Source organism: Hemitrygon akajei, unplaced genomic scaffold (assembly GCF_048418815.1).
Source record: "Hemitrygon akajei unplaced genomic scaffold, sHemAka1.3 Scf000041, whole genome shotgun sequence".
In the NCBI taxonomy this organism is placed as follows: domain Eukaryota; kingdom Metazoa; phylum Chordata; class Chondrichthyes; order Myliobatiformes; family Dasyatidae; genus Hemitrygon; species Hemitrygon akajei.
In genome coordinates this window covers 2,223,465-2,248,168 of record NW_027331927.1, presented here as the reverse complement: position 1 = coordinate 2,248,168, position 24,704 = coordinate 2,223,465, and the positions used below count along the sequence as shown (strand labels likewise).

Genomic DNA, 24,704 nt, shown 5'->3' with positions numbered 1-24,704 from the left:
TATTTTAATAAAATAGCCCTTCTTGTCAGTAGTGTAACAAATGCAATTACATGTTGATCTGAAGATGAAATACCCTGAATATGATGTGGAGCTACTCCAAATAAAACAGTCAATCTATTATGTTGTAAATTAATTTTCAGAGCTTTAGAACTTGTAGAAAATAAAGATTTCCAAAACGATTTTAATGAAGTACATGACAAGAACATATGTGACAAAGTAGCTACTTCAGTTTTACATCTATCACAACATTTGTCTATACAAGGAAATATTTTAGATAGTCTCTCCTTTGTAAAATAATAACGGTGAACAGTTTTAAATTGAATTAAACGATGGTGGGCACATACAGAAGAAGAATTTAAGTTTTTCAAAACTCGAAGCCAATCTTCATTAACAAAGGCCATATGAAGTTCTCTCTCCCAATCTTATTTAGTCTTTAGTGATAGGTTCTCTTTTTGTAACAAAAAAAATTATAAATTCTGCTAATGGAACCTTTCACTAAGGGATTCGATTTCAAAATGTTATCCAACAAATCAGATTCTGGTAAATATGGAAACTTATGTAGATATTGCTGTTAAAAATGTCCAATCTGAACATATTGCTGAAAATGTGTATGAGCGAGAGAAAATTTGTTAAATAACTCTTCAAAGGTCATCAATCGACAATCACAAAATAAATCTGTAAACGAATGGATCCCTTTATTTTTCCATAGGAGAAAAATTGGGTCAGTTGTTGAAGGTTTAAATGAAAAGTTTCGATATAAAAAACTAGACAACTTAAATCGTTTAATTTTTTTTTAAAAAAAACTAAACTGAACCCAAATCCGTAGGGATTGTTTAATAACCGGGTAAAGATTTAAATTTGGAATTTTAGAGAGCTGTAAAGGTAATGGAGCTCCTAAAATTGAAGTTAAATAAAATTGTTTAACAGCTTTTAATTCCAAATCAACTCATAATGATTTTTGGTTCTTATCAAGCCAATGTAACCAAAAACATGATTGTCTCATATTCACAGCCCAATAATACAGTCTTAAATTAGGAAGTGCAAGTCCACCATCTTTTTTAGATTTGTATAAATGATACTTATTAATTCTTGGTATCTTATTGGTCCAAATAAAGGAAGAAATAAGAGAGTCAATTTGATCGATATTTTTTAGTTAAAAAGATGTGTATATTTTCGAAAATATATAAAAATCTAGGTAAAATCATCATTTTCACAGCATGAATACGACCTATTAAAGAAAAAGTAAGTGGATTCCATCTAGAAAATTGTTTCATGGAGTCCATTAAAGGAACTATATTCGCTTTATAGAGATCTTTATATTTTTTAGTAATTATAATACCTAAATATCTAAATGTATTAACAATTCTAAAAAGGAATATCATCATAAATACTAACATGGACATTTAATGGAAACAATTCGCTTTTAGTCAAGTTAATTTTATATCCTGAAAATCTACCAAAATCTTTCAGTGTTTCCAAAAGATTAGGAATTGATTCCTCAAGATCTGAAATAAAAACCAAAAGATCATCTGCATAAAGAGAAATCTTATGTATGGTTCCATTCATAGAGATACCAAGAATATTTTCAGCTTCACGTAGTGTTATAGCTAAATGCTCCAATACAGAATTAAATAATAAAGGGCTTAATGGACTTTTGTAATGTATCGATCTGTGTGGATGGTACGTCAGGCAAAGTTATCACTGTAGCTCAGTACGTTATGAGAATAAACAAATTTCCCATTTTAATTGTGTGGAAATTTTAGACAGACTGATTTTCTGCTCTGGAACCACAGAAGGAAACTGAACTGTTTTCATTTCTGAACTGAACTGTTGTCCAGCCTTTCGTTATAGCTCATGCTCTCTAATCCAGGCAGTATCCTGAGAAACCTCTTCTGCGCCCTCTCCAAAGCCCCGACAGACTTCCGTGAATGGGGGCGACCAGAACTGCATGAAACACTCCAGATGTGGTCTAACTAGTTTAATAAAACTGTTGTTACGAACTGTGACGTTTTAGAAACGAATCAACAACAATAGAATTCACACTGGAGTCTGGTTTTGATGTTAAAACCACTTTCTTTATGAGTATCTACTTGTCATATAGTAACTTAAAGAAGTAAAGGAAAGTTTACACTGTTAAGTGCCTATATGTGTAAATATAACTACCAGACTATCCACCCTGAGGAAATAAATCTCAGAGACTTGAGGTGGTAAAGTAGGAAAGTTCAGTAATCCACGGAATAAATGACGGGAGAGGGATATTTGTAATCCAGGGTGAAACGTAGAGAAACGGCCGTTACTTGAAAATACCGTCGTCGAAGTTCTTATCCGTTGAATCCGTCCACATACGAGTTATCAGCGAAAATGACCTGTCACAGGAATACCGTCTTCCAGGGGTTACCACACAACATACCCAGGCAAGGGTTAACACAAGATACTGCACAATCCATTCCTATGGATTATACGAAGTGACAGCCACACACATTCGTTGTGGTTCCGTGTACCGATTATCAACCCACTCTTGTGGGCAGAGGAGAGTTCCAAGCCTCAGCTGCGACTAACTGAAGCGATCAGCTTTTCCAGTCTCTCTCTCTCTCTCTTTAGACTGGCCGACTGCCTGTCTGCAGATCGCTCTCTCTCTCTTATGGTTCAGTCCACAGTCAGCGCTGTCAGCCTGTACTGACGTCATAGCCCCGCCTCCTTGGAGTCTGCGATCCCTCTGATCATTGACACTGTTCAGCAAATCTAATTATCAGATTGGAACCCGCCACTGCAGCCCCCACAGTGCACTATGTACTGATTGCAAAGCTACGAAATTGCATGTGAATAGCCTCCCCTCCCCCAACTCCACTCTTTCTGCGTCACCAGCAGACTGGGATATCTTACATCTCGCTGCCTCCGCCAGGACATTAAACTGTGAACAACTGTGGTCAGGGACTGATCTCTGGGGTACTCCAAACGCTACCTCCTTCCAGTCTGAAAACGACCCACTCATCCAGCCACACACCACTGGCAGTTTATCGATCTCCAACGAAAAAGCCTAATCACCTACTCCTGAGGGTCAATACCATTGCTGACTCTGAGTTTACCACCGTCAAATGCCAGGAGGGACATAATATTCAGAAAGTCTCTAGTCACAGCCATGTAAATAAAATGTGATCTTTGTGGGTGTGTGGCGCATGCTCAGAACGCGAAGGAGACAGACAAACTGAGCCAAGTCACAGACTGATGAAGGGGAGGAGTGATCCATTTTGATACACAGAGGGAAGCATAGAGTTTGATATTGTGCCTGGTGCCGAAACTGCGGTCAGTTTGAAGATGAAGTATTATTCCTCCTAATTGTTTGGAGCTGTGACAGTGTTTTTTATCAGAAGGCACTATGGGGACTAAAATTACCTGAGTTGAAATGTTGTCCTTCCCCTCCTACTGGCATTGCATGGAGTAGACGTGTTTCTCGAACAGCTTCGTTCTTTTTAAGTTACTGAATCCAATCTGCGTTGATGTCTCGTGCTAAAACTTCTGGAAAAAAGAAGAGGATCCTTCTGTGACTGTGGAAGCTATTGCGGAGCTAATTCGGAAGCTCAGAGCGAAACGTCTGAACCACATTCGGATGTGTGTTTAAAGGTTACCACAGAGCTTAAACGAATGGAGATTCTGCTGCAGACTATTCAAAACACTTTGCAGGAACAGACTACTCAGATTCAGGAACATGAAGATGCTGTAACGAGACTCGATACTAAGACGGATGAGTTGGGGAAGTTCGGAGAAAAACAATCGAAAATCGTTGAATCTCTAAGACAAAAGATTGTCGCCTTGAGAATAGATCAAGAAGGAACAATATACGAATTTTGGGTCTTCCTGAGTTGGTCGAAGGCAATCGACCTTCAGAATTTTTTGCAAAGCTCTTGGCTGGTATATTTTCTGACGTTTTGGAGACTCCGCCTAGAATAGACCGGGCACACCGAGCCCCAGAGTTTAAATCCTCTTCTCAGCAGAAACCTCGACCTGTGATCATTGCGTTTCTTGAAAAGAAAGGTTACTATAATTCGCCATCTCGTCGGGTAGGTATGATTAACTTTGAAGGTGATAAGATAAGGCTGGTCGTTGATTATTTGCCCGGGGTATTAAATGAACGTTTTAAGTATTAAAAAAGTCATGGCTGAGTTATATAACGAAGGTTATAAACCTTCACTAAATTACCCCGCTCGTTTCAAAAACATTTTGTAAAATGTAATGTTGCCCTTCATCCACTGACAAGCTTTGTAATCTTTTAACAGTGTAGAAAAGTCAAAGGATCTGTGTATGGGAATCACAAACACAACAGCTCGTTAGTTCCGCTGTATCTGTCAGTTCACCAGCGCTTGAATGCCGCCGATCCTTTAATGTGGAGGCGGAGATGCTGGAGAAGACAGCGCCTCACTCGCTACAAGGAGAGCCCGAACACGTACCATGTCCGTGATCTGATTGGATACATCGCCGTGACGTTGATAGCACCGTGACGTCATTCACTGACTCTCATTTCGGAAGGGGTTCATCCGGCCATCGCAGATACACCAACAGCTTCGCACTGGGAAGCGGCCGTTCACCTGCTCCGTGTGCGCGAAGAGACTCATTCAGTTAACCCACCTTGTGATGCTCCGGTGAGTTCACAATAAATAGAGGCCACATTTCTGTCCGGAGTGAGCAAAGAGTTTTACTCAATCATCCCAGATGCTGCAACACCAGCAACTTCACATCAGGGAGGAAGTTCAAATCAGCTCCGTGTTAAATGTTTAACCATCACGGTGACTGAAGGCAGCTGCAGGTTCATGAGGGACTGTTACTGTCAGATTCTGCAGTTCTTGCGGCTGCTCATCGCACCCAGGACTGAACCCTGGTCACTGAGCATTGGAGGAGTCTGTTCTGCTGATGTTAGTCTTAATCTAGACTGGCGTTTAATACAATGGATCTGTGAAAGATAAATCAGATTTTATCAAATCCCGTGTGTCAGGTACTTACTGTCTCTACCACACTCAAAATGTACACTAGAGAGGCCACTCGGCCCATCAGATCCTTACCCATGTTTCTGTTCCATATCAGTTTATGAAAATCTACCCCTGCCGTTCCCCTCTCACTCTCCCTGAGTGACAGGTTGCAACTAGTCACCACTCCGTGGGATCGGAGATTTCCCTTGAATTTCATAGAATCATAGAAATCTTCAACACATTACAAACGCTTTGGCCCACAATGTTGTGCCGACCATGTAACTTACTCTAGAAACTGCCAAGAATTAAACTACCGCGTAGCCCTCTATTTTCCTAAGCTCCATGTACCTATCTAAGGGTCTCTTAAAAGACACCATTGTATCCGCCTCTACCACCGTCACTGGCAGTGCATTCCACACACACACCACTCTTTGCTTAAAAAACTGAGCTCTGACATCTCCTCTGTACCTACTTCCAAGCAGCTTAAACCTATTCCCCCTCGTGTTAGCCGTTTCAGCCCTGGGGAAAAGCCTCTGACTATCCACACGACCAATGCCTCTCATCATCTTATACACCTGCATGAATTCCCTGCATGATTTTCTCCGGGCTGAATAAGACGATGAGCTCACTGTGGTTGTGACGTTCTTCAGGGCTCTGGACGAAGTTGGTTAAACTCCTTCTTCCCCGCTCTTTTCAACGTTTTGGGTCATTTTCACCAATTTTAAAGGACTGTGCCTCAGACAGCTGGGTTGTTGCAATTGTTACGTACCAGCAGCAACAGATCACTAATGGAGTCTGGTTTCGATGTTAAAACCACTCTCATTAGTATCTGCTACAAATATAAAAGATTAAATGAAATAAACAGAAGTTTATTTGCGTATATACAGCTCCCGAACTATCAAGCTTGAGAAACAATGCTTAAAGTCTTAAAATGATAAAGTGGAAAAGTTCAGTAATCCACGGAATAAGTGAGTGAGAGGAGAGATGTGTAAATCCACACGAACTTGTGGAGAGAAGGCAATTACGAAGAATTCCACACACATTCCACGCTGGGTAAACGAAATAACAGTCGCCGAAGATCTTATCCGTCGATTCGTTCCGAAATCCACTTAGAAATATCACCAGGTGACAGTTGCAGGAATATCGTCTTCAAGTCGTTACCACAGAACACCCCGATTCCAGGAAAGGGCCAACAAAAGTGATACCACAGGATACTCCAGCAAATCCACACATATGGATGATACGAAGTGACACTCAAACATCTGTTGTGCACTGCGTGCCGATGATCAACCCAATCTTTTGGGCATAGCAGTGACCAGCTGAAGTCTCTCTCACTCTCTCTCTCTCTTCCTCTCCCTCTCCCTCCCCCTCCCTCTCTCCCCCCCCCGTCTCTGCTGCAGCGCGTGTGTGACGTCACAGCCCCGCCTCACTCAGGCACTTAAAGCGACACTCACAGTAAACGAACCTGCGATCTCGCAACACAATGCACCTCTAAAGTCTGACAACAGGCTAGCGAGTGAAACTTCGGTGGTGCAGAATCAGAAACCAAAGTGTTGCCAGCCTGAGTCAGGCTTTGGGGCTCCACAGAGAGAATGGGTCTAGAGTTTAGGAGGAGGAAGAGGAAGAGGAAACAGACCAGCAGGATATGGCTACAAAAGGAAGATCAGAAGAATTTGGAAACTGGTTGACCCAAAAAAAAGATGGTTAGTTTCTGCAAAATACTGGTGGAAATCAAAAGATCAGGCAACAATTGTTGAGAGGAATAAATAAACAACTTTTAGACCGAGCCTCTTCAGCATACCTAGACTGTGTACTCCGCTGCTTAGTTGCTGCCTGAGCTGCAGAGTTCCTCCAGCATTTTGTGTGTGAGCGTCTCTGTATGTCCAGCAACTGCAGAATCTCCTGCTTTATATCTGCATTTTACTTTGGCATTAGATACACGTTGATATTGAGTACATTGTTTACGTGAGCCGCTTTCTGCGTTAAAAGAGCTGCAGATTTTTTCTATACACCCGAAAAAAAATGAGATATGGACATTGAACCGGTGCTTCAAGAAATGTTTAATGGCACCGTTATTACCCATAAGGCCCTGCGGTAATAATTTTTGTCAGGCACTGAAGCACTGATGAACTGCGCAGGCGTCAGGCTGATGACGTCACCGAGTATCACGCATGCGTGCAGAACACAGAAGGCTTTGAAAATGTCGGTTGCAGGTAAGAGCGAATCTCTATGTTTTTATCTTAAACACCGACTTCGGGACGATTCCTGTGAATTTCTGACACCGTGGCCAGCAATCCCGGGACAGTCCTGCCCTCTTCCCTCTCTCTCAGCCCCACGATCCGTACACGGACCCCGGGGAGCTTCCGGCTGATGAGGGAATGGAAACCGATGGATCTCTCAGACAGAGCTGAGCTCCAGCTATCTAAATGCAAGGATTAGGAACTCGGAGAAAGGGAACAAAACCCATCTGTGGACACTTTCTGGAGGTCCAAGATACGTATGTTCCACGACCGCTGGACTAAGTGTGTAAATGTAGGAGGGGACTATGTTGAAAAATAGATGTGTTAGATTTTCTAAAATTGACTCCTTCTACCTTAGGCCACAAACTTATCTATCACCCCTTTTATATAGGGAAAAGCAGTATAACATTAGATGATCATCACCATAAGATGAAAGTTTAAATCTTAGCCTTTGTTTTAAATTAGCACTTAGTCTTTCCTGTGATTAGAAAAAAGGAATCTTGGCTAAATTACCAGACATAAAGTATGGTGTGGTACAGTGCTAGCGTTGTAGATTAGCAAGGATTCTACTTTGGGTTGGACTTCCAGAGCACACTTACTGGATATCCACAGGACAGTATTGTTGAAGACTAAGACAGTACTTTCAAATAGAATTGGAAAGGAAATGAGAGCTTTTACCACCTGGTCATTTGCCACCTCTTCTTGTGATTCTGCTCCTAAATGTGAAGACATGGAGAAGTGAGTTTAAAATTATGCCATCGAACTGGTTGTAAGAATGGACCACACCTATTGGTCCTCATTTGCTTTATTCAGAGCCTTGTCAATAGCATGAATAACTGAATAAACATTTCATTAGAACGGGGTGGATTAAACTGAATATATAGGATCTTTAAATTATACACCTTCCCAGTTATTATTTTCGCTGGAAAATAGATGTTGAAATTCTAAGTAATCCTGACTAAAGTGTAATATGGTTTTAAAAAAAGCTCAAGGTCAAATAAGTGTGAGACATTTGTAGAGCATTTTATAGGAAGGGACATTAAAGACATTTATCATTCATGCTGATTTTTCCTCCCAGCACTGCTGCAAATACACAAACCACCCCACCTCCCTTCAGATCTACTCTGGGCTGTGCCTGATGAACCAGCCAAGATTAGCAGTTCACCATCTGTGGGAAAAATTGAGTCCAAATACCTAATAAGTTTGGGATGTGTATATTCATCTCCCAATTTATGATGTAGGAGCATTGATATTATGCTGCTTTGTATGTAAAATATACAATCCTCTTTGTTCAAATCTTTATTAGCTAGTGAACTTACAAGTTTGCTTCAGGGAGTTAAGCAATTTAATTTTAAACAATAGCATGAATTAATAAATGTTACCAATTTTAAATAGCAAAAAGTTTATAGTATTTTTTTTCCTGGGAAAAAGACTTTGGGTCCGAAGTTTGAATAGTGTTATGATGTGACTGCATTTTTCGAAAGAAAAGAACAAAAATTGTAGTTATCCAAATGCAGAAAGGTTAATCCTACATTAAATGTGAATTACGATTAAGAGATCCAAGATAATGTAGATTTAAAGCATTAATTGGAATTAAATTATTTTATTAAATAAACATTATCTTGAATGCATTTTAGGTAGCTCAACACCTCATGCAGGTCAGTCAGGTATCTCCGCTCCCTTTAAACTTGCACGTTTCTGTTTCCCAGATGCCTTTGAAACTTACTTTGACCTTATTTTCTGAGCTCCTTTTAAACTTGCAGGTTATGTGGAACACATCATTCTGTAATGTGATGTCTAAAAACAGTGATTTGGAAGTGAGGTATGATGTATTAATATGAGAACATCTAATAATACAGAAAATCTGCTAGTCCGACACCCAAGACCCAACCATGGCAGGTTCACTAAGTTTTACTGTGGTTAGTCACAGGTTTGGAGGGCTGTCGCCTGAAAGTAATGATCATTAATCACCATCAATGTAACATAGTTCACACTAAAAATAAAAGCACAAGGGAGAAATCGGCCTCTGCAGCAGCTTTTTTTTAGAGCGCTCAGCGGTTCATTTGAAATCAGGTCCAGAATTTACCTGCACTTCTGATGGGAAATCTGTTGGATGTGTTTCTGACAAACATACACCCAAAAAATGTTATGAGTCAATGCACCAAGTGGATTGAACACCAGCACTTTTGAACGGTGTGTTTCAGACTATTCTGTTTCAATCTTTATGAAACGTGAAATAATATGGAAGGTCTAGAACTTGATTGAGGTCTAAAAGATTATGAGAGGCATAGACAGGGTGGTTAGTCAGTACCTGTTTCCCAGGGCACCAATAGCAAACACCAGAGGGCATATGTATAAAATTAAGGGAGGGAAGTTTAGGGGAGACATCAGGGGTAAGGTTTTTTTACACAGAGGTTTGTGAGCGCCTGGAATGACTTGCCAGGGGTGGTGGTGGAGGCTAAAACATTAGGGGTATTTAATAGCCTCTTGGACAGGCACATGGATGAAAGAAAATGGAGGGTTACAGGGTAGTGTGGGTTTAGTTCTTTTTTTTTAAGGTTTATATGGGTCGGCACAACATGGAGGACTGAAGGGCCTGTACTGTGCTGTAGTGTTCTATTCTATGGCTCTAAAATCTTTTACATCACCAGTTGAGAAAATCATCTTTGTTCTACCTCCAATCACAAAGAGGAAATCTGCAGATGCTGGAAATCCAAGCTACACAAATTGCTGGAGGAATTCAGCATTAGTACTCTTTTCCATAGATGCTGCCTGGCCTGCTGAGTTCCTTCAGCATTTTGTGTGTGTTGCTTGTTCTACCTCCTCTCGGTCTGCACTTTTCTACCAGTGAGAACATGCTTCCACCAATTCTGTCTGGCTACATAATGATATCAAACACCTTTGCCCTGGCCAACAAGTAGCTTTCACATCACAAATGTGCCAGACTCCAGTGAGACAGACTACTGCCCTTCCCTTCATATTCATTGGCATTACCATCACTGAGTTCACCACCGTCAGTCACCTGGGTGAGACTTCAGGGGAAATATTTATGTACAATACTGTGTGTATTATGGTGATGCAAGAGTTGCTGGAGAATTTTCAAGTGGGAAGAAGTGGAGTGATATTTGGAAATCTGAAATTTAAAGCATCATTTAGCAAGGAAATCACAAATAGTGGATCCTTCATTAACCTGTTACATAGGTTGTATGAGAGTGCAGATGAACTCAATAAAGCCCAGAGGAGATTAAAGTTCTTACTGACAGTGATATGAAATGAATATCTGTCTATATAAAATTCAGTTTGCACATGTTGTTGTCACTGGGTAAAAATTGTACAGCACAAGATTTTTGCACACACTGGTCATTACAAATTAGAGGGGACACTGGTGGGGAGGCGAGGAGACCTCCAGTGTCCCTGATGCCCTCACGTAGAAGGTGTATATCAGCTGCACTTTAAGGAGTTGGAGCTGGAAATGGATGAATTCTGCATCATCCAAGCGTCGGAGGGTGTGATAGGTATGACGTGCAGAGAGGTGAGTTGCACCCAAGGTGCAGGACACTGGAAACTGGGTGAGAGTCAGGAAGGAGAATGGGGTTAAATAGCCATTGCAGAGTACTCTTGTTGCTATCCCACACAACAACAGGTGGACCACTTTAGAAACTGTTGGGAGGAATTACCTGGCAGAGGAAAGTCAAAGGGGGTGATAGGGGATTTGTTAGTTAGGAGAACAGAACTAGAAAGGGACTAATATCCTAGTGGCAAGGTTTGCCTGTTCTCCCCTGTGGGGTGGGTGGTTAAACTAAAGTTGCAGGGACGATTGCAGCCAGAATGACAGAACAGATAGTGGAGAGGGTGAATTGAATTGAATTGACTTTATTACATACATCCTTCATATACATGAGTTGTAGAAATCTTTATGTTACGTCTCTGTCTAAATGTGCAATGTGAAATTTATAATAGTTTATAATAAATAGTATGTACAACAGGACAGTCAGGATAAATAAAAGTACAATTGTATCAGCATGAATTAATCTATCAGAGGGCCTGGTGGAAGAAGCTGTCCCTGGGCCTGTTCATCCGGGCTTTCAGGCTGTGATACCGTTTCCCAGATGGTAGCAGCTGGAACAGTTTGTGGTTGGGGTGACTCTGGTCCCCAATGATCCTTTTTACACAGTGGCCCTTTTTACACATCTGTTTTTGTCAATGTCCTGAATAGTGGGAAGTTCACATCTACATATGCGCTGGGCTGTCCGCACCACTCTCTGCAGAGTCCTGCAACTGAGTGAAATACAGCACCCATACCGGACAGTGATGCAGCCAGTCAGGATGCTCTCAATTGTGCCCCTGTAGAAAGTTGTTAGTATTTGGGGCCCCATCCCAAACTTCCTGAACCGCCTGCGGTGAAAGTGGTGCTGTTGTGCCTTTTTCACCACAGCCAGTATGTACAGACCAGGTGAGATCCTCGGTGTTGTGTATGCCAGGGAACTTGAAGCTGTTCACCCTCTCAACCCCAGATCCTGGGTCAGCCTGTCTCCATTTCTCCTGTAGTCTGCAGCCAGCTCCTTTGTTTCAGTGACATTGAGGGCAAGGTTGTTTTCTTGTTACCAAACAGATGTCGTTCAGACCTCAGGGCATGAAATTATGATATTGTAGCCATTACTTGGACTTGCTTGCGCCCAACAGTCTGAGGGATTTCAAGGAACAAATCTGTAGAGAGATTGCGGACTATGCCAAGAAACAAAGGTTGATAAAGTGAGTGATTTTAACTTTCCATTTATTGACTGGACTCCTAGGCTGTAAAAGGACTAGATGGGGTAGAGCTTATCAAATCTACCTTAATCAGTACGTAAAATTCCCGATGTAGAAGTGTGCAATCAGCTATTGGGAAGTGATCTAGGGCCAGTGACAGAAATTAGTGTATGGGAACACTTTGTATCTACTGATCATGAGATTCCAAGTAAATACAGAAAAACAGAGGCCTGGACCTCTCTTGAGATTCTAAATTGGAGAAAGTCCAATTTTTATGATATTTGCAAGGATTTGACAAGCGTTAATTGGGACAGGATGTTTTTTTAGCAAAGGAGTACTTGGTAAGTGGGAGTTCTTCAGAAGTGAAATTTTAAGAGTGTAGAGTTTGTATGTGTCTGACAAAATAAAAGTTGAATGGTAACTAGTGCAAGGAATCTTGGTTTTCAAGAGATATTGAGGCCCTGGATATCTCGTTCCTCTAAATGCTGCGGACTGTTGGGTGCAACCAAAACTCATTAATGACAACCATTTCATTATTCCACTCCCAAACTCATCTGACTTTCCTTTAGTTGTCTTCTGTTGGATTCTAAAAGCTTCCTAACGGTCTTTTGCTCTTTTGTTTGCCCTCTCCTCGGCTTTTATGTTGGTTTTGGATTCTCATTTAACCCACGGTTGTGCCCTGCTGCCTTTCCAATGCTTCCACGTCTTTGGGATGTATCGATCACACAGCTCTCGAATTCCTCCCAGAAACTCCAGCCATTGCTGCTCTGTTGTCTCTCCTACCTTTTCCCTTCCAAACAAGTTTGGCCAGCTTCTCTGTCACAGAAACATGGAGAAGTTCAGTGCAGAAACAGGCTATTAGGCCCATCTAGTCAATGCCAAAAACATTTAAGCTGTCTAATGCAACTACCTGCACTGGGATCATCACCCTCCATACCCCTACCATCCAGGTACCAATCAAACTTCTCTTAATGGTGAAATCGAGCTCATGTTCACCACTAGTGCTGACATCTCATTCCACACTCTCACGACCATTTCAGCAAAGAGCTTTTCCACATGTTCCCGTTAAATTTTCACCTTCCCCACTTGCCCATGACCTCTGGTTGTCGTCCCACCCAACCTCAGTGGAAAAAGCTGCTTGCATTCACCCTATCTATACCCTCATAATTTTGTTTACTTCTAACAAATCCTCAAAGCTATGTATAATTTCCTTGTTTATGTTTAGAGCCTTTTTTAGGTTTAGAAAATGATGAGGGGCATTGATCGTGTGGATAGCCAGAGGATTTTTTCCCAGCATTGTAATGGCTAACAGGAGGGGGCGTAGTTTTAAGGTGCTTGGAAATAGATACCGAGGGGATGTCAGGGGTAAGTTTTTTTTTTCACAGAGAGTGGTGGGTGTGTGTAATGCACTGCTAGCGGTGGTTGTCGAGGCGGATACAACAGGGTTTCTTAACATTCTCTTCGATAGGCACATGGAGCTCAGAAAAATAAAGGGCTATGCACTAAGGAAACTCCAGGCAGTTTCTAGAGTAAGTTACATAGTCGGCACAGCACTGTGGGCCAAAGGGTCTGTAATGTGCTACAGATTTCTATGATTCTATGAAATTCAAGGGAAATCTCCAAACCCACGGAGTGGTGACTAGTAGTGAATAGTGGGAAAGTTACTGGAACGTATGTGCAGGAACCAGAAATATAAGTATTTGGATCGATGTGGACTGATTAAATATAGACAGCATGGCTTTGTGCATGGTAGGTCATGTCTAACCAGTCTTAGAGAGTCTCTCGAGGAAGTTATCAGGAAAGTTGATGAAGGCAAGGCAGTGGATGTTGTCTACATGGACTTTAGCAAGACACTTGACAAAGTCTCATATGGGAGTTTGGTCAAGAAGGTTCAGTCACTCAGATTCAAGATGAGATAGTAAATTGGATGAGACACTGTCTTTGGGAGAAGCCAGAGTGTGGTAGCAGATGGTTGCGTCTCTGACTGGAACCTGTGACTAGTGGTGTGCCACAGGGATCAGTGCTGGATCTGTTGTTGTTTGTCATCTATATCAGTAATCTGGATGATAGTGTGGTTAACTGGATCAGCAAATATGTGGATGACACCAATACTGGTGGTGTAGTGGACAGTGAGGAAGACTATCATGGCTTGCAGTGTGATCTGGACCAGCTGGCAAAATGGTTTGAGAAATGGAAAAAGGAATTTAATGCAGACCAGTTTGAGTTGTTGCACTTTGGTATGACCTACCAAGGGAGGTCTTTCACAGTGACTGGTCCGGCACGGAGGAGTGTTGTAGAAGAAAGGGACCTGGGGATACAAGTCCTTAATTCACTGAAAGTGGTTTCACAGTTAGATAGTGATGGAAAAAAAGATTTTAGCCCATTGGCCTTCATGAACCAAATACTGACAATAGATGGATGTTAAGTTGACTTGTAAAAGACATTGGTGAGGCCTAATTTGGAGTATTCTGTGCAGTTTTGGTCACAAACCTACAGGAAAGATGTAAAAGAGGTTCAGAGATTTTAGAGAAAATTCACAAGGATGTTGCCAAGTTTGGAGGACTTGGGTTATAAGGAAGGATTGAACGGGTCAGGACTTTATTCCTTGGAATGTAGAAGATCGAGGGGAGATTTGTTTGTGATAAGAGAGGCATGGATAGTGTAAATGCAAGCTGGCTTTTTCCACTGAGATGGGGAGGGACTACAACCAGTGGCCAGGGGTTACAGTGAAAGGTGAAATGCTAAGGGGAGCACGAGGGGAAACTTCTTCACACAGACAGTCGTCTGGGTGTGGAATGAGCAGCCAGCACAAGTGGTGCATGCGAGCTCGATTTCAACATTTAAGTGGTTCGTGTAGGTACCTGAATGGTAGGGGTATGGGAGTGGTCAATTTAAATAGTTCAGCACATACTAGTTGGCCCAAAGGGCCTGTTTCTGTGTTGTAATTTTCTATGACTGTGACAAGAACCTAAAATAATACAAAAATTCACTCTAAGTCCTTTTAACAGCTGCGGACCAACAATTCACCTCAACAGGAATTTTTTATATGGCGTTAAAACTGTGGCACTTTAAGTTAATAATACATAAAAGAAGATCCCAGCTGCACGTCAAGAGACTATTTGTGTGAGACTGTTTCAGTTACTATGGGGTGAGGAACCCGTGCAGCTCAGTAGGAACAGGGAATAATACCAATGGAGAGAGTCAAACTGAGCCAAGGCACAGATTGGTGATGGCAGAAATGCCCCATTCTTACAGAGACAGGAAGAGCATCAGGGAATTGATGGTCATTCCAGATACCAGCACTCTGCCCAGTCAGGAGATGATTTCTCTTCCAACTTGTGTTGAACCTCACTGTAACAGTGTGACACCAGATCAAACCTTGGCAACTCATGTAATCTCATCTGAAATGTTGCCCTAAACCCATTGATGGATTTTGTAAATCTTTTCACAGGTTAAAAACGAGAAGGAATTTGTCTCCAGGAATCTCAAACACGGCACACAAGTTTTGCTGTCTCTGTCTAGATATTTAAGAAGTGGAGCAAGCTACCTACCTACTTCCAAGTGACATCTCCTCTTCACTCAATCATCCTTCCTGCTCAGACTGTGGGGAGGGATTCACTCGGTCATCTCAACTGAAGGTACATCAGCAAGTTCACACTGGGCAAGGCCATTCACTTTTTCTGTTTGTGAGAAAGGATTCAATTGGTCTTCCTACCTGCGGACACACCGTCAGTTCACACCACACCGAGCAGAGGTTGTTCATCTGTTGAATTTCTGGGAAAGGATTCACGCAGTCATCTGACCTAATGGCTCACCAGCCAGTTCACACCGGGGAGCGGCTGTACACCTGCTCAGTCTGTGAGAAGAGATTCACTCACTCTTCCACCCTATGGAAACACCAGCGAGTTCACACTGGGGAGAAGCAATTCACCTGCTCAGAATGTGGGAAGAGATTCACTCAGTCATCCAACCTACTGGTGCATCAGCGAGTTCACACTGGGGAGAAGCCGTTCATCTGCTCAGAATGTGGGAAGGGATTCACTCAGTCATCCACCCTACAGAGTCATCAGAGAGTTCACACTGGGGAGAAGCCGTTCACCTGCTCAGAATGTGGGAAACGATTCACTCGGTCATTCCAACTACTTGAACACCTGCGAGTTCACACTGGGGAGAGGCCATTCACCTGCTCAGAATGTGGGAAAGGATTCACTCAGTTATCCACCCTACAGAGACATCAGCGGGTTCACACTGGGGAGAAGCCGTTCACCTGCTCAGAATGTGGGAAAGGATTCACTCAGTCATCCCACCTACAGAGTCATCAGCGAGTTCACACTGGGGAGAAGCCGTTCACCTGCTTAGACTGTGGGAAGAGATTCACTGATTCATCCAACCTACAGAGGCATCGGAAATTTCACACTGGGGAGAAGCCGTTCACCTGCACAGTCTGTGGGAAGGGATTCACTCATTTATCCAACCAACAAAATCATCAGCGAGTTCACACTGGGGAAAAGCCGTTCACCTGCTCAGACTGCGGGAAGAGATTCACTCATTCATCCACCCTACAGAGTCATCAGCGACTTCACACTGGGGAGAAGCCGTTCACCTGCTCAGTCTGTGGGAAGGGATTCACTCAGTTATCCAACCTACAGAATCATCAGCGAGTTCACACTGGGGAGAAGCCGTTCACCTGCTCAGAATGTGGGAATCGATTCACTCAGTTATCCCACCTACTTGAACACCTGCGAGTTCACACTGGGGAGTAGCCGTTCAGCTGCTCAGAATGTGGGAAGGGATTCACTCGGTCATCCCACCTACTTGAACACCTGCGAGTTCACACTGGGGAGAAGCCATTCACCTGCTCAGAATGTGGTAAGAGATTCACTCAGAGGTCTGAAGATGGCGCTCATGGAGTAAACCGCTTCTAGGCTTTGCTCCAAACCTTTTATGTCTTTTTAACCTACAAACACCCCTTAAAGGATATTTTTATACTTATTCTAAAGGGGTCTAAACATACAGAATTTTTCTTTTTAACTATTTGAATTATTCTCAACTTGCTGAAATGTCTAGAGCAAAAGAATCGAAACAGACGAAAGAACCGATAACTTTAGAATCAATTGTGAAGCTTATAGCAGACAAATTTGAAGAACTGGAGAGGAAAATAACCGTAAAGTTTTTTCGGTTTGATGAGCGTTTGAAACTAGTTGAAGAAAAGCTCCAGACACTTTCACTGGAATCACAAAAACAACAAGCAAGTATTTTGGCTCTTGAAGAAGCCGCTCGCAAGAAAGATCGTATAATTGAAAAAATACAAGAAGAGCAAACTTCGACTTCTCAACAGATGGATCGTTATAAAGTTAAAATTACTGATTTGGAAAATCGCTCTCGAAGACAAAATCTTCGATTAATTGGGATTCTGGAAAAATTTGAGAGCGGTGATCTTACCGTTTTTTTCTCTAAATTTCTAATGGATGTCTTGGGTCCAGAGGTACTGGACTCTCCCCCGGTAATCGATGGGGCACACTGTGTCTCCCGTTTTCGGTCGTATTCAAGTTTGAAACCACGACATGTAATTCTTCGGATCCATTACCCTCATACCAAAGAAAGTTTGATTCGGGCGGCTCGAAAAAAAGGGATGATCAGCTATCAAGAGTTCAAATTTCGCATTCTGGAAGATTATAGCCCTGAAGTCTTAAGGGCGAGAATGGCTTTTAGATCGGTTATGTCGAAATTTCACCAGAAAGGCTGCAAGCAAGCGCTGTTATTTCCAGCACACTTGAAAGTCACTCTTGATGACGGAACTTTTCGGCTGTTTAAATCTCCAGCGGATGCTCAAAATTTCCTGGAACAATGACATTCTATCGGGCTGACTAATGTAATTTAGCCTATAGATTTGGATCTGTTACAGAATGATGTTTGGGTTTTTTTTGGGTATGGCTTACATGTATTTCTTATTTCTTTTTGCTCGGTTCATTTGGACTATTATTTTTCCATATTATTAATCTATTAGCATTGAAAATAACTTATTAGGGTTTTTTTTCTCCTTTTTCCTTTTCTTTTTAAGCTGATATACGCTTTTTTATACTCTTAATATTTAAATATTAAGATTTTTAAGAAAAAATAAAATGTCGTTTCTTCTTCCCGGCAGACTTCAGTGCTTGGAACATCATATCTGTTTAGATGTGTTTGAAAATTTTAAACTTTCATTTAAAATACCAAACAAGTATTAGTCATCTATGGGTTTTATCGTTTTAATTCTTTTTTAACCCTTTTGTTTCTATACATTTATAATACTAATTTTATATTTTAACTTTTGTTATACCAACCCTCTCTTATAATGTGGGTTGTTTGTATTTTTTTTTAACTTTGTTGCGTCTGAGTTGCCGTCTTGAGACACGGGGGTAATTTTAGTATTAGATTGCTTGCTTGCCTCTTTTTGGCTTTTTTTCTGGGGTTTTGAGGGTGGAGGGAGGGGGAGTTTTCTTTCTTTTTTTTTTGCTTGCTTTCTGCTTAGTTTTATTTCATGGGCTTATATGAAACTACAAAAATGGTCGCAGTGCCGTGACTTCTGGTTTCTCCTTGAACTTACTTCCTTCTTCCGGGTTCATCAGTTCACTTTTTTTTCAAACTTATGTGTTAATTGTAATAAATATTGTCAATATGGATAGGACTATTAACTTTGTTTCTTGGAATACTAATGGTTTAAATCATCCGATCAAACGGAAAAAAACATTCAAAGTATTCCATAGAATGAATGCTAATGTTATTTTTGTACAAGAGACTCATGTAAGGAAGGTGGATAGTCAATGGTTGTTTAGGTTTTGGAAGGGCCAACAGTATCACTCAAATTCGCAAGCCAAAGTGAGAGGTGTTTCTATTTTTATAGATTCATCAACTTCTTTTATACATCATGAAACAATTTCAGATCCGCAAGGTAGATTTTTGCTTATTACTGGTCTACTTTTTAATCAAAAGGTTGTTTTAGTTAATGTTTATGCTCCAAATACTGATTGTCCTGAATTTTTTAAATATTTATTTACATCCTTTCCTAATTTGAATCAATATAGATTAATAATGGGTGGGGATTTTAACTGTTGTTTAAACCCTTTGATGGATAGATCCAAGCCCACCCAAACTCTTCCGAATAAATCGGCTTCTCTTATTAACTCTTTTATGATTGATTCAGCTATTTGTGAAATTTGGCGCTTTTTACACCCTAACGACAAAGAGTTTTCATACTTTTCCCATGTTTACCATAATTAGTCAAGAATTGATTACTTTTTCATTGATCACCATTTACTTACAGATGTTATGGATTGTAAATATGACTCTATTACCATATCTGATCATGCACCTTTGAAGTTATCTATTAAGATGACGGATTCATATATTAATACTAAAGGTTGGAGGTTTAATCCTGTTTTATTGCAGGATCCTGAATTTGTCAACTTTATTAAACAGCAAATTGATTTGTTTTTCACAACAAATTTTACAGCAGAGATCTCTAGTGGAACTTTGTGGGATACTTTTAAGGCATATATTCGTGGACAGATTATTTCATATTCTGCTGGAGTTAGGAAACGAACTAATTCTAAAATATTAATACTAGTTGATAAAATTAAAGCAATTGACAAGATTTATTCAATGACCCCTAGCAAAGAACTTTATAAAGAAAGAGTGGAACTTCAAATGGAGCATAGCTTACTATTATCCTTCTCGATTGAAAGTCAGTTAATTAAATCAAAAGCCCAATTCTATATATATGGAGATAAGTCTGGTAAATTACTAGCTAATCAATTGAAAATTGTTTCAGATAAACGACAGATTACTAGGATTCGTAAACAAGATGGTACTTTGACGATCGATCACAAAGAGATAAATAAAGCCTTTCAAGATTTTTATAATTCCTTATATCAATCAGAATGTACTAAGGACTCTTCTATAATAAATTAATTTTTAAGGAAATTGAATATTCCAAAAGTAACTGTTGAGGATAGTGTATTTTTGGATACACCTATTATGGAGTCTGAAATAGAAAAGGCTATTTTTCAATGAATTCTTGTAAAGCTTCTGGTCCAGATGGTTTTTCTACAGAATTTTTTAAATCTTTTTCTTCCATACTTTCTCCTTGGCTTTGTAAAATTTTTAAAGATGCATTAAGTATAGGTAAACTACCACAATCTTTTTATGAAGCTTCTATTTCTTTAATTCTTAAAAAAGATAAAGACCCTACTGAATGCGCATCCTATCGGCCTATATCCTTGTTGAATACAGATTTTAAGATTTTTAGTAAAATTTTGGCTATTAGATTAGAAAATATATTACCTCGAATTATTTCTGAAGATCAGACTGGATTTATTAAAAATCGCTATTCATCTTTTAACATTAGAAAATTAATTAATATTATTTATACCTCTTCATCTAAAATACCAGAATGTGTCATTTCTTTAGATGCCGAAAAAGCATTTGATAGAGTCGAATGGCAATATTTATTTAATACAATGCAACATTTTAATTTTAGTTCAAAATTTATATCATGGATTAAATTAATATACCATAAACCCCTAGCTTCGGTTTTTACCAATAATCAAAGATCACCTTTTTTTCAGCTATTTTGTGGTACAAGGCAAGGTTGTCCTTTAAGTCCTTTATTATTTGACATTGCTTTAGAACCCTTGGCTATAGCTATTCGTGAATCACCCAATATTTTCGGTATTACCCATGGGGAGATGATGTATAAGGTATCATTATATGCGGATGACTTGTTATTATATATATCTGACCCTGAAAGATCTATTCCGGCTATTTCTTCTTTGCTCGCTCAATTTAGTAACTTTTCTGGTTATAAATTGAATTTTAATAAGAGTGAACTATTTCCATTAAATATGCAATTTCCAATTTATAATCATGTACCATATAGAATTGTTACAGATTATTTTACTTATTTAGGTATTAAAATTGCTAAAAAAACATAAAGATTTATTTAAAATTAATTTTCTACCTTTAATCGATCAAATTAAGCAATTTGCTAATAGGTGGTCTCCATTATCTTTGTCTTTGGTAGGCAGAGTTAATGCCATTAAGATGATGATACTACCTAAATTTTTATATTTATTTCAAGCATTACCAATTTTTATTCCTAAATCTTTTTTTTGATATGGTTGACTCTAAAATATCTTCTTATTTGTGGCAGAACAAAAATCCTAGACTAGGCAAAAAATATTTACAGAAGCCTAAGAAGGAGGGCGGCTTGGCTCTACCAAACTTAAGATTTTACTATTGGGCAGTTAACATACGGTATTTAATATTCTGGACACAAGAATCGACTACAGCTGCTTGCCCACAATGGGTAAATTTGGAATGTAAATCTGTGCAAGATTTTTCATTGATCTCAATCTTAGGATCTTCACTTCCTTTTTCGTTATTTAAAATGAATAAACAGATAACTAATCCCATAGTCAAGTATACATTACGAATTTGGTTTCAATTTCGTAAATTTTTTGGCTTGAATAAGTTTATGCTCTCATGTCCTATAATATCTAACTACTTCTTTCGGCTTTCATCTATAGATCAAGCTTTTCTATTATGGAAAACAAAAGGTATAACATGTTTTCGTGATCTGTTTTTGGATGATAACATTATGTCCTTTGAACAGCTATCTAATAAATATAATTTACCTAAAACCCATTTTTTTAAATATTTGCAAGTCAGAAATTTTCTGTATAATGAATTAAAGTCTTTTTTGAAAGAATGTCCATTGGACATTACAGAAAGAATTTTAGCCCTCAATCCTTGTCAAAAGGGTTTAGTAGCTATCATTTATAATATGATTATGAGTGTACAGCCAGATGTATCAGAAAAAATTAAGTAGGAATGGCAAGAAGAATTGCATTGTCCTATATCTACTGAGCAATGGGAAAATTTTTTATCATTGGTAAATTCATCCTCTATTTGTGCTAAACATGCCCCAATACAATTTAAGGTTGTACATAGAGCTCACATGTCTAAAGATAAACTTGCTCGATTTTATTCTTATGTTAATTCAACTTGTGACAGATGTCATTCTGATGTTGCTTCACTGACTCATATGTTTTGGTCTTGTCCTTGTTTACAAAATTATTGGAAAGATATTTTTAATATTATTTCAAGAGTTTTAAATATCAATTTCCAACCGCATCCTTTTACTGCAATTTTTGGTTTACCAATGATAGATAATAATTATCTATCCGCTTCATCTCAACGATTGATTGCATTTGTTACATTAATGGCTAGAAGATCTATTTTACTGAATTGGAAAGAAATTAACCCTCCAACTGTATTTCAGTGGTTTTCTCAAACTATTTCTTGTCTGAGTTTAGAAAAAATTAGAAGTGTGGCTTTTGATTCTTCAGTTAAATTTGAGGAAACTTGGAGACCATTTTCATATGAGTTAAATGGTCTGATCCTAAACCTTACTGTTATTATCCTTAATTATTTGGATGGAGGTTCGGAGTTATCGGCACTACTGTATGTATTTAACATTATGCAATTGCCCATGTTGGTTAGTTTTTTAAAAAGTTTTCTTTTAGTTTTTTTGGGTTTTTTTTCTCTTTTTCGATTCTTTTACATTAATACTATGAGTTTGGGAGGCTTTATGTATTGATTATTACATATCTGATTGTCTATTTAAACTATTAATTATGTACTCTCAAACGTTTTGTATTCATATTTCACTTATGCTTTTCTTAAAATTAATAAAAAGATTTAAAAAGAAAGAAAGAGATTCACTCAGTTATCCAACCTACAGAGTCATCAGCGAGTACACACTGGAGAGAAGCCGTTCACCTGCTCAGTCTGTGGGAAGAGATTCATTGATTCAACCAGCCTACAGAAACATCAGCGAGTTCACACTGGGGAGAAGCCGTTCACCTGCTCAGAACGTGGAAAACGATTCACTCAGTCATCCCACCTAGTTGAACACCTGCGAGTTCACACTGGGGAGAAGCCGTTCACCTGCTCAGAATGTGGGAAGGGATTCACTCAGTTATCCAACCTACAGAGACATCAGCGAGTTCACACTGGGGAGAAGCCGTTCACCTGCTCAGTCTGTGGGAAGAGATTCATTGATTCAACCAGCCTACAGAAACATCAGCGAGTTCACACTGGGGAGAAGCCGTTCACCTGCTCAGAACGTGGAAAACGATTCACTCAGTCATCCCACCTACTTAAACACCTGCGAGTTCACACTGGGGAGAAGCCGTTCACCTGCTCAGAATGTGGGAAGGGATTCACTCAGTTATCCAACCTACAGAGACATCAGCGAGTTCACACTGGGGAGAAGCCGTTCACCTGCTCTGAATGTGGGATGGGATTCACTCAGTTATCGAAGCTACAGAGTCATCAGCGAGTTCACACTGGGGAGAGGCCGTTCACCTGCTCAGTCTGTGGGAAGGGATTCACTCGGTCATCCAACCTACAGAGACATCAGCGAGTTCACACCGGGGAGAAGCCTTTCACCTGCTCAGTCTGTGGGAAAGGATTCACTCAGTCATCCCAACTACTGGCACACCAGTCAGTTCACACTGGGGAGTAGCCATTGTTATGAATCCCTAGGTTTTGTTTGCATTGGACTGTCATTTTAAGAGAGAGCGATAAGGCGAATCAGTCTGACTTGCAGCTTGTTTAGTTTTCTTTCTTTTTCAATCTTTTTATTAAGTTTTTCAAAAGCAATTCATAATGTTCTTAGTAGTACAAAGGGAGTGGGATTACATTGTTGGCAATTAACATATGAAAAAAAACTATAAATATCACCAATATAATTGACCTCCCAAACCCCTAATAATACCAAAATAGAAAGAAAAGGGAAAAGAAAACAAATTGAAATCAAACAAAAACTAAACTAAACCAAACTGAAACTAAACAAAACAAAGCTGGGCTATTCAATTATGTCAAATAAAATCATTAATGTCGTCAACTCCGCTCCTCTACTCAAATCAATGGATAAAGTAAACGAATCAGAAGAAGTCAAATTACATTCTATGGAAGTGTTGAATAAAAGGCCTCCAAGTTTCTTCAAATTTAACCAGGGGGTCAAATGTACCACTTCTAATTTTTTCTAAATTTAAACAAGATATTGTTTGGGAAATCCACTGAGCTGTAGTTGGAGGATTCGTCTCTTTCCCGTTCAATAGAATAGATCTTGTAGCCGTTAAGATAGCAAATGCAATCACCCGCCAAGCTGCAGAGGACAAATCAATCCAAAAATTGCAGTAATAGGATGAGGTTGTAAACCTATGTGTGAAATTTAGAGAATATCTCAACAATATTTTTTCATAATTGTTCCAATAGAGAGCAAGACCAAAACATACGAGTTAGAGAAGCGACCTCAGAACTACATCTATCACAGATCGGATTTATATAAGAATAAAATTGGGCTACCTTATCCTCAGATATATGTGCCCTATGTACCACTTTAAATTGAATCAACGTATGTTTGGCACAAATAAAAGAACAATTAACTAATTGTAATGTTTTTTCCCCATTTCTTTATAGGTACGGAGAGTTGAAGTTCCTTCTCCCATCCATTTTTAATTTTCTCAGATATATCTGGCTGTATATTCATAATCATACCGTAAATGATTGCTATTAAACCCTTTTGATAAGGATTTAAGCCTTTTTTCCCATAACAGTTGGATATGAAAGCAGAAAGGTCGGTAACATCGTATTTAAAAAATGTCTGATCTGTAAGGATCTAAAACATGTTGCTTTTGGGCAAATT

At 39.6% G+C, this 24,704-nt stretch overlaps 1 protein-coding gene and 1 long non-coding RNA gene across 3 annotated transcripts in view; both read left to right on the top strand.

Annotated features, from left to right (window-relative positions):
* Positions 1 to 24,704, top strand: part of LOC140720303 (uncharacterized) — a 1,203,583-nt gene that overhangs the window by 836,726 nt on the left and 342,153 nt on the right. The window lies entirely within an intron of this gene.
* Positions 15,456 to 24,532, top strand: LOC140720330 (uncharacterized). The gene is made up of 3 exons (XM_073035193.1): positions 15,456 to 16,351; positions 22,822 to 23,286; positions 23,368 to 24,532. The coding sequence occupies exons 1-3, from the start codon at positions 15,757 to 15,759 to the stop codon at positions 23,517 to 23,519; spliced, it is 1,212 nt and encodes a 403-aa protein (XP_072891294.1). The 5' UTR covers positions 15,456 to 15,756; the 3' UTR covers positions 23,520 to 24,532.

What these genes read in the sequence shown, in the direction of transcription:
- LOC140720330 (XM_073035193.1), top strand. Translation starts at nt 15,757, where the DNA reads ATGGCTCACCAGCCAGTTCACACCGGGGAGCGGCTGTACACCTGCTCA. An exon ending in TTCATCCAACCTACAGAGGC is followed by an intron (nt 16,352 to 22,821) that starts ATCGGAAATTTC and finishes GCCTACAGAAAC; the next exon opens with ATCAGCGAGTTCACACTGGG. An exon ending in GCCGTTCACCTGCTCTGAAT is followed by an intron (nt 23,287 to 23,367) that starts GTGGGATGGGAT and finishes TCACCTGCTCAG; the next exon opens with TCTGTGGGAAGGGATTCACT.